The 10,497-nt window shown below is 45.3% G+C and overlaps 1 protein-coding gene across 1 annotated transcript in view; it reads right to left on the bottom strand.

Moving 5' to 3' along the window:
* Positions 1-656: 656 nt before the first annotated feature.
* Positions 657-10,497, bottom strand: part of EDEM2 (ER degradation enhancing alpha-mannosidase like protein 2) — a 32,046-nt gene continuing 22,205 nt past the window's right edge. Inside the window, exons 9-11 of the mRNA XM_004697943.2 lie at positions 6,779-6,923; positions 3,565-3,686; positions 657-1,220 (exon numbers count right to left, since the gene is read on the bottom strand). Of these exons, the coding sequence (XP_004698000.1) occupies positions 720-1,220; positions 3,565-3,686; positions 6,779-6,923 (768 nt within the window). The 3' untranslated portion in view covers positions 657-719. The remainder of the gene's footprint in view (positions 1,221-3,564; positions 3,687-6,778; positions 6,924-10,497) is intronic.

Genomic DNA, 10,497 nt, shown 5'->3' with positions numbered 1-10,497 from the left:
GGGAGATTCAACTAGCCATCTCTGGAAGGTAGATTTTATGTCACCTTGCACCAGCAGAGGGGTGGGGTCCAACCTGCTAATGAAGTCACAGCTTGATGATGCCTCTGGGAGGCACAGCCTTTTCGTAAGAGACACTGGGACCCCCACCCCCTCCCCCCGTCCCTCTATCTGCCCTTTCACCTTCCTATTCGCTGGGACTCTGTGCCTGCCTCAGGGGCGGCCCTATCTGAGCTGCTGGCGCTGCCAAGTTCCCACTGACCTTGGATGCACAGGACTCCGCACCCTCTGGCCTGTGAACTTCTGGCGGCCCGCTTCACCTTTCTGTGTCACAGGCCTGCAGAGTCTTAAGAGGGCGCAGGGTGGCATCAGATCCGTGGACCCACGCTGGGACTGGGCTGGGATGCCTTCTCCATCTAGGATGCCTTTCGGCTCTCAGGCTCTTTCTTGTCCATCTATGAGCGTCACTGATTTTGTTTCTTTAGACAACACAGCCTCACACCCAACCCATAGGAGTCCCTGAGGCAAGCTGGCTTTGGGTTTAAATGATTCTTCCACTGTATGAGAAAAAACACACTAGATTCATAATTCACTGAGCCATAGACATTGTCTTTGAGTGACATCTCATGAGATAGCTCAATAAGTAAAAGAACCAGACACAATGGACAAAAGCAGATTTATTTATTATTATAGTTTAGTTTTTAAAAAAAATCATCCAGTGATTATGTAGAGTCTAGAAAAACCTGTCCCAGTAATGCCAACTTAGAGGTAAAGGGCTGACTAGGGCAGCTGAGAAGAGGGACTTTCTGTTTGCCAGGCTTCTTTCCCCTTGATCTGTCCTGGGTTTCTGGAGCGGATAACGTTCCCGGTCCTCCTGGGGGTTGCCATGGCCCGGAACTCATCGTCTTTTTCTGAACTTTTGACCTGTTCCGTTTGAGAGAGTAGAATTCCCGCATCAAGTCCTCCACTTCCCACTGCTCTTCCTTCAGCCTCCGGCAACAGTGCAGGGCTGCGGGGTCGATGGGGTGGGCTTCGGTGTTGAAGATGTACCCCCCGGCTCCGAGGATGCACTCGCCGTAGGGGGTGATCACAGCATCGAAGGTGGAGCCGTTGTTGTGGATGAAGTTATCCGGGTCAAAGAGAAGGTAGAGGTATTTCACAGTCTCAGCCAGAAAGAAAGACTCCATGCGGTTGTCCAGCTTGTGGTCTCGCAGATCTCTGATCTACCACAAGGGAGAAGGAAGCCAGTCACATGAATGCAGTAGAAAGGAGAGTGAGTCAGTTCTGCCACTAAGGGCTGAGAGGCGTTGGGCAAATTTGATCACAGCTCCGCCCTTTTCCAGCCACCATCATCTCTCACCTGGGTTAGCACCACAGCTTTCAGCTGGACTTCTTGCTGCCACCCTGATCCCACCGGGTATTTGTAGAAATCTTACCTGATACACTTCTATTCAAAACTCTCCATTGACACCCCGTTTCACACAGACTGCAAACCAAAGGCCTGACTTGGACCTCACAGGCCCTACACGAGAGGGCCCCTGCTAGCTCCCTGACCTTCCACCTCAACTAGTCTCCTCGTTCTTCCGGCAGCTCCAGCCACCTTGGCTTGTGTTCCGAGTTCTATGAGCACACTCCCCTCTCCGGGAGTGGGTCCTTTACATTGCTGCTCTTTCTGCTCCAGTGTTGCCCTGACTGCCCTCCATGACACAGGAACTCTCTGATCTCCTGGACCCCACCTAGCCTTGGTGACAGAAACAGAGGTCTAGTTAACCTTTCTCACGAGAACCAAGGATTTCACGGAATATGAGACAGTTTCACAAATGTTGTGGAGAAATTCCATTATCTTTTAATTTCATTATTATTTTTTTTAATAGGGACCCTTTTATGAAGTCTTTAATAAGATAAGACAAAGATAAACGTGTATCACCTGGATGAGGGAGGCATCAGCATGAGGCCATAATTGTGCCCAAGGGTTCATTCTGGTCTTCCACAAAGGGAACCCCCAGGCCTTAGCTAATTCCCCTGAATGTGATGCTAAAAGGCTGTTACCATGTGCTTGCTGTTGTAAACAACAGGAAAGGAGTCTTCTAAAGAAAGAGTCCTACTGAGTTGACAGGCACAGGTGAGTAGGAAGATGCATTCATTGACTTCAGCTTCTCAGAAGGAGGGGTTCATTTTCTTAAACAAAACCAATTCTCAGTGGGCACTTATCTTACCCTCCAACATCTGACTCAGATATGGACTTGGTGTACCAGGGATTATTAGGCGCTTACTCTTTGTGACAAAAGCCAAGGAAGTCAGAAGTCTGTTCCACTAGTCACCTTGGAAGACTTCCAAAGGGCTTCATTTTCATGGAAATAGATCGAGCATTCCTAAGAAGGCCCCAGTGGGCTTAGGCACTTGGCTTTCCAAAGAATACAACACATTAAAAATCAAAACAGAGCACTGCTTTATCTTCCCCCTCTCTATATAGATGCCTTTCCTTTCAAAGTGTGCACCCAACTTTCACTGACAGCATACCATCGCTTTAAAAAATCTTGAGAAAATGAAAGGCAATTGTTTTTTAACCCTGCACTCTGAACAGAGGCTTTGTAGGTTTCTGGATGCATTTACTTCTAGACTATTTCCTTACGCATCTGATTTTGGCATGCCTGGAAAAATATAAATCAGAACATGTCACTCCTCGGCTTAAAACTCACTGTTCAAAGACTTCTGATTCCACCTTGGGGCAGAGGAAGCCCTGCCTGATCTGTTCCCAGTCACCTCTCAGACCGGGTCTCCTACTTGGCTCCTTGCTCACTCCACTTCAACCACATTGGTCTTTTTTCTGCTTCCCACACATATGCTCACTGTTTTCCTACTAAAACGTAGGCTTCATGAGAGCGAGGACTTGGCCTTTCTCCACAGTTGTACTGTAAAGGGAAAGGCTGGCAGCTGCTTCATGGAAGAAAGTTGGGGCCGTCAGCTTCCATGCAAATTTACCGTCTTGGGAACTCTCAGGAGCAATTCTACTCTGTCCTCGAGGGTCCTTATGAATCCAAACCAATTCAACAGTGAGATTTTGTTGTTGTTGTTGTTTATTTTTGCTTTTAATGACCCTCAGACTTAGCACAGTGCCTGGCATATGAGAGATATCTAACTAATATCTATGAGATTCGTTGAACTACTCTCATAAGGGTTCCCAGGTTTAAAGACAGGAGTATGGGACTCAATTTTTCCCCTTTGAAAGCCAATTTGTGGGCCCTTTCGCAAAACTCACCTTTGCAAAGCAGTCAATTCCGACAGATAAAGGCTCTTTGAAACAGGAAGACTGCTAACAGCATGAAGTCGAGATCCCGGGAACTAATTGTAAGTTTCACCTTCTCCAGATATGCAACCTTTAGCAAGGTTCCTTGAGTTTCCATTCTTTGTTTTCCCCATCGTTACAATTAGGATGTCTGACTTCTCTAAGGTCCCATCTAGAGCTAATCTCCCAGGACTCCAAGCGGCTCCACTCAGTGTGGCCATTTTAGCCACTGGTCTCAGAGACACTGACTGCCCAGTTCTTGGGGCCCAGGAAACACTTACTGTTGCAAATCCACACTCCACTTTGCTGATTTTTTCGATGGATTCCACAGCATCTCTTCCAAGTTCTAAGAGGGTGGGATCTCCCGTGGCACGGTAGAGGTACATGGCACTTTCGATGAGTTCTGCAAAGTTCCAAAGCAGACCCTCATCCAGTGGTGAACAAAATTGGCTCCACACCCACATGGGGCAGTAAACAACTCCTCTGCCCCATGTCTTGTCCACACGACTCCAAACAGGAGGAACATGGGGCAACTCACCTGGTGCTGGGTTTTCAAAGCCAAAATGCCCCAAGCCTGAAGTTTAGAAGGGACCCCCATGAAGACGGACATTCTCAAACCCAGGGAGCCTCCAGAAGGGCAGTGAAGCTTAAGGGCAGAGGAGGTAGGGGCTAGAGCATGAGTGGCCATCTTGGTCCCTTGACGACCCAAAAACCAACGCTACCCAGCAAACAAGATTAAAAATTCTTCATGCAATGGAGAGCCATATAAGCCCAAAGCAAGAGACAGAAATATATTTCGATCTTCATTAAGCTATCATGGACCATATGTACTCGAGTATAATAAGCCAACCAGAATACCAGCTGAGGCATCTAGTTTTACCACAAAAATTGCATGAAAAATGTGCTGAAAAACTCGGCTTACACACGAGTATATATGTTCTCTTTCTCTTACAGCCTAACCTAATCCTGAAACGTGAAAGGACTGGAGTCTAGGTAAGGGCAAAGCCCTTCCTGAGATGCAAAAGGATGAAGTTTGAAAGATTCGAGAGTCAGCCCATCAGTTCACCGTGCCCAGAACAAAGTGACAGACTTGCCCTAGTCTCCAAAGCCGGAATATGGGTCAGAAGTGGGTCCCGCCTTAAGACAAACATGAGCCGAGAAGAGTCGGTCCAAAAGGAGAGCCCCTGTACCGGGGAAAAGAAAACCTAGGCAACTGTGTTTGCTGCCTTACAAAGTATCTGAAAGCTGTCATGAAAAAGAAAGACATTCCTTCCAGGTGATTCCAGGAGGTCAAAGTTCCAGCTCAGTATAATCTCGTCACTTTATCACGTAGCCATTTTTGGAGAGGAAAGAGTCCCTCAGCCCTGCCCACATCAGCCTCTCCTCCCGACCGTCATTTCCTGTTTCCTCTGGGATCAGCAGCTCTCTCCCTTCTGACTGCAAATTCTACTTATTGTAGAATCTTCAGGGGAAAGGTCTCTGCCTGACTCTTTTAACCCTAGGAGTCCCTAAACTCTGTTAAGAACATTCTAAGACAGATTAATGCAGGGTTCTGTTTTTTTGTTGTTGTTTTTTTAACTAATGCGTAGAGACACGATCTATTCATAGAAGAAAAAGACAGGGCTCTCATGGGAAGCCCTCCCTTCTATCTTGGGACAGTCAGGGCCAGCCATCTTTTTCCTCTCCCTCACAGGGGGCCCAAACTCATTGCTGACTCACCTCGACCCTATAGAACAGGCTAGAACTACCCCGGAGTTTTCGAGACTATAACTCTTTAGGGGAGTAGAAAGCCCCATCTTTCTCCCATAGAGTGGTTAGTGGTTTCGAACCACTGACTATGCAGTTAGCAGCCCAACGGGTAACCACTATGCCATGAGGGCTGCCGTGGGCCTAAGTGTGTGCTTTCATTTCCATCCTGTCTAGAGGACGATGACATTGCAAGGCTTACATTTTGGCCTTGGAGGAGGTAAAGGCCTTAGGAGCCCTTAGATTCCTGTCCTCCGAACTGCTGATCAGAGCCTGTATGACACAAGACAATCTGATTATACCTAATAGGACCTTATTTCCCACGCACTATTGTTTTGGGGTAGGAAGGGTGACTAAACTAAGGCATTCCTGGAGTTTGGCAGTAGGGCCTTACTTTCCAGTGAAGCCTTCCTATGAGCCTGTCTTGCCAGTGGAACAGGCTGACTCGGTGACATACTGAGCTCCCTGTCATTGATGGGAACTGAGCAAATCTGCAGAGCCCTTTGACCAGGATATGATAGGGGATTTCAATTAGAAGACTTTTCAGGTTCCTTCTTACCCCGATGGTGGAAGTCTAAGTCTTACAGTTAGTTTCAGTGTAGTCTTAACACTAGATATGATACCTTCTGAGAGTTTTCTAAAAAAAAAAAAAAATCTCCCATGAGAACCAGTGCACAAGAAATACCAAGAACAACAGCACCTAAGGAATAAAAGTCTTACTCTCTCTTCTGTTCCCCTTCAAGACTCGCACAACCACTTGGATTAAAAGGAGAAAATGGGAGCAGAGGAAATCACTAAAAAACGTCTCCCACAGCTAACAGGCAATTCTGGCTGGATGGGGTCAAGATTCTAAAACAATGACAGCATGACCTATTTGGGGTTAGGGCTGGACTGTGTCTGCTAAGCTTCCTTCCTCTGTCCCTCATGCCCTTTTCCCCTCTTACAGTTTTTAACCTTCCTGAGGTGAATCAGTGGACATTGGATGTAGAAAAGAATGTAAGAGAGGATCCAGTGTACTAACCTCGCCTTCTCTGAATCTTGAGTTCTGAGCTTCATAACCAGGAGGTGGATGAGACCAGATCACTCCTAAGATCCGTTCCAATGTTTTGACATTCCTTACTACTGAAGCATAATTTATCGGACACGTCTTTGTTTCTCAGAATAAAACGGTGCTTCTTTCTTCTTCTTCTTTTAATCATTTTATTGGGGCTCTTATAGCAATCCATACATCAATTGTATCAAGCACGTGTGTACATAGGTTGCCATCATCATTTTCAAAACATTTTCTTTCTACTTGAGCCTTTGGTATCAGCCTCTGCCTACCCTTTCCACCCTCATGAACCATTGATAAATTATAATTGTTTTCATACCTCTTTTTCCCCCCATATCTGACACTCTGAAGAAGACTATACTTAGGAAGTTTGTTTACGCTTTTAAAATTCCAGCGGCAAGAGTGCCGTTGTCAAAAAGGCTCTTCTCCTTCCCATTCGTTTCCGAGTTTGCAAGGGCACATGATTTAGCTCAAAATTCTGGGCTCTGGTCCGAGCCACTATATTTAGTTATCTTGGGCAAGCCATTTCAACCAATGTATGCCTCAGTTTCCTTCTGTGAAAATGTGGGAATAAATACTTCCTGACGTGAAAACCACCACAGCCAAGGGAAACACCAGGTGGGGGAGCGTTTGCGAGCACCATGAAGTACAAACATGCGGGTCTAGAGAACCCGAGGAGACACTGAGATGCCGCTTACCTGGCCGAAGCGGGTAGCCCTCGCGCTTGTCCACTGTGTATCCCTGAGGAATGTTGTAGAATTCCGGGAGCCCCCCAAACTGCTTCCATACAGTGTAGTAGTTGAGGAAGGTCCTCATTGCATTGTCAATATCCCCAATGAGGCTCTGTCGGGAGACGGTGATTGTCAGGGAGGCATAAGAACCGGCATGAAAACCCACAGGCAAAGTCCACATAGCACCTCCGGGGAAAGAGAAAGCCAAGGCTTTGCAGCCAAGAAGGCCTGTGATCAAACACGGAGTGGGCTGCTTACTTACCGTGTGGCCCTGAGTGAGTCATTTCCCTGAATTTCAGTCTCATCTACAAAGTGGAAAATAGGATGGCTATCTCGAACAACGCTATGAGGACTCGCAGATGGTCGGTGGCCAATCAATGTCAGCGACTAAGTGTTTGAGTAGGTAATCCAGGCATCTGGTTCATAGTCTAAAAAACTCGAAACAATTGGGCCGTGTCAAGTTCCACTCCCACCTCAGACTCCAACGGCTAGCCGTTTCTATTGGGTGAACCTTCCAGACTTTCTTGATGTAAAGAGATGCAAAGATGAACATATTCTTTTCCCCACTCGAAAAACTGCCTATGAAAAATACTGTTTGCATGGATTGTGATCAGAGTTGTGTGTGCCCCTAATAACAGGATTTTAAAAAAAGAAAGAGAGATACTGTTCTGCACTGGGCTTCATTTGTCTCATGGAACGCAGGTGCTTGAGCCTGCTTGTGTTTTGTTTTCATGTAAGTACACAGAGAGCTCTCTCCTCCCACCTGTGTCACTTCATAGCATCCCACTGCTTGGATACGTTAATAGCTATTTGGCTTGGTTCCAATCGTTTGCTATTAGGATCATTGTTGCAATCAACAGTCCTGTATAGATGCCATTTCAAACAAATGCAAAGTATATTTCTAAGATAAATCTCCAGAAGTTGGACTGCAGATCAGAGGATATACTCATGTGCATTTGTAATTTATTAGCTGTCACCAAGTAGCTATTAATCGGAATTCAAGGTCTCAGGGAAACGGCTGACCTTGGCATCTCCATTGGTGTCTCATGGAAAGAGAAAACTTGACCTCTTCAGAGCAAAATTCTCGGTTCCCTCACGTTCCCACAAAGTCGGCTCTCTGCTGGCCCTCTCTTAGTGATTGCGGTGCTGCCATCTATGCAGAAACCTGGTGGTCATCCTTGAATCCTCCCTCCAGCCTCCCCCTGCCAACTCCACCCCAAATCATCAAGTTTTTACCCGCTTTCTCTCCAGGGTACCCACCTGCTCACCAGCATCCCACACTTCCCCACGTCTCAAAAGCCTTCTCGCAGGTCCTTTCCTTTCTCTCCTGTCCCTCTCCAACCTACTCTCCCCAAGGTAGTCGGATTAAATAGCCATTTTACTACTGTCATCAGACGCTTCAGCGGCTTCCCATGGCCTCAGGGGGGTAAATCAAACAAACAAACAAATCGAGAAACCTCAAGATGGACCTCAAAGCCTTGGAAAAAATCTGGTCAAGGCTGACCTCCCATCAGCTGGTTTGTCTTTTTCTGTGATCGTGGCTAGGCTTTGTTACTAATAAATAAACACCAACTCTTTCCTGCACTGCACTCTTCACACTTTTCCTTTGCCTGGAACAACTTCTTCCCACCAGCCATTCTTCAGTCTTTCAGCCTCACCCCTTCTGAGAGGCCTTGCTTGAACCTCCATTCCGAAATCAGGCCCAATATTCTCTCTCTCAGCCTCTGGCTCCCGTTGTTGCTATCTGTTATTCTGCACTTGTATGTTAATCTTCTCTTTGTGTCTCCCTTTCAGTACAGGGCCTGGAACACAATAGATGGTCACGTATTTGTTGGCTAAACGAACCAGTTTCAGATCTCTAAGCCTCCTTTATGAGGAGCCCCGGTGGCACAGGGCTTAAGTGCTTGGCTGCTAACCTGAAGCAATTCAACCCCACCAGCTGCCTATACCAAGAACGGTGTGGCGAGCAACTTCCTTTACAGTCGAAAGATCTACAGTCTTGGAAACCGCATCGGATCGTCCTACTCGACCACTCTGAGTCGGAATGACTACGGCAAATGTAGTTTAGAAGTTTCCTTTCCTCACCTATGCAACAACATTGACCACAGTTGTGGTAATGACACTGTGTGTTGTTGTAATGACTCTCTGCAAAGGGCCTGGCACACACTATTCTTTATATTCAGTTTATCAACTCCATGTTCCAGACAGTGGGTTAACTTGGTTTGTTTCCGCATGTTCCAGACAATGTGGCAAATAAGGTATAAAAAAGTCACCCTACAATCCTCCTGATAGCTAACTGGTCAATATTTACCCCGTTTAGAGTCACATATTAGCTCGTCATCTTCTATTCTCTCACGAAGCCACATTTCCCCTGAGTTATAATCAGTGTGTATGTACCATAATGTTTTCACAGGCGTTTAAGTCATTAAATCTATTTAAAGAACCAGAAATTTAAAAAACCTAATTATCCCTCCCAATTCTTCACATAGTCTAACAGCAGTGGTCATTCCTTCATGCTTCTGTGATCTTTCTTCACCGCTTTGTGTAACAAAGGAGCCTATTTATTTGTTTTCACTTAGAGTTTATATCATAATTTAATGCCTGAAAATATCATCACATTCATTCCTTTATTGTTAGCCATTAGGATCATTTCCAGTGTTTCTTTGTTGAGATCTGGCCCCTAGGAGTGTCTGTCCACAGGTTCCATCTCTCCCTCTTGGGCTGTTTTCTTGGAGAGAAAACAAACAGGGTCCAAGGCTCAACCAACTCACTCTGGCTTCAAAGGGCTGAATTATATCGTAACATTCAAACTCATTCTACCTTCATCTTTTTATTTCTACGATTAAGACTCTTCCGTGTTTACATGGAAACAAAAAAAAAAGCTGGCAAAAAAAATTGACCCCAATTCATGTTTCATGTTAACAGTAAGTAAAATGGCATTTAGATTTTATGATTGTTTATCAAAATGACAGATACTTATGCTGTTTTCATTAACTACATACTAACACATTTAGTCATAACTAAATGCAGATGAAAATCAGTTTAATACGTACAGAGTCTGATGGACATAGAACATTTTAAACATTTAAAATTTATATTTACATACACATTTTGTTATAGACATAAATGATAAGCAGATCAATAAAATATACTCTACAGCACACAACATATTAATAGGGATAAAATTCTGTTGGGGGAGAATAACTGTAGTAGGAGTTCTAGGGGAAAAAAGGAATGCTAGGCAAATACTTAGACGCATGAGATAAAAATGTGCAAAGGGCTTCATATAAAATTCAAGAATTTTAGAACCTAACAGTCTTTTTTAAGATCATTTTACTGGGGACTCTTACAACTCTTGTCACAATCCATACATCGAATAGCATCAGGCATGTTTGTACATATGTACCTTCATTCTTTTCTAGACATTTACTTTCTATTGAGCCCTTGGTATCAGCTCCTCTTTTTTCTCTCCCTCCACCCGCCCTCATAACCTCTTGATAAATTGTTATTATTTTCATATCTCACACTGACCGCTATCACCCTTCCCCCAGTTTTTCTGTTGTTCTTCCCCCTGGAGGAGGTGTATGGTTATGTGTTGATCATTGCGATCGGTTCCCCCTTTCTCCCTTCCTCTCCCTCCCTTCCCCCTACCCTTCTGGTATCACTATTCCCACTCCTGTTCCTGG

Source organism: Echinops telfairi, unplaced genomic scaffold, assembly GCF_000313985.2.
Source record: "Echinops telfairi isolate 266 unplaced genomic scaffold, ASM31398v2 ScPeMD7_5592;HRSCAF=6446, whole genome shotgun sequence".
In the NCBI taxonomy this organism is placed as follows: Eukaryota; Metazoa; Chordata; class Mammalia; order Afrosoricida; family Tenrecidae; genus Echinops; species Echinops telfairi.
Note: the sequence above shows the minus strand (reverse complement) of the source record. Positions and strands in the feature narration are given on the sequence as shown.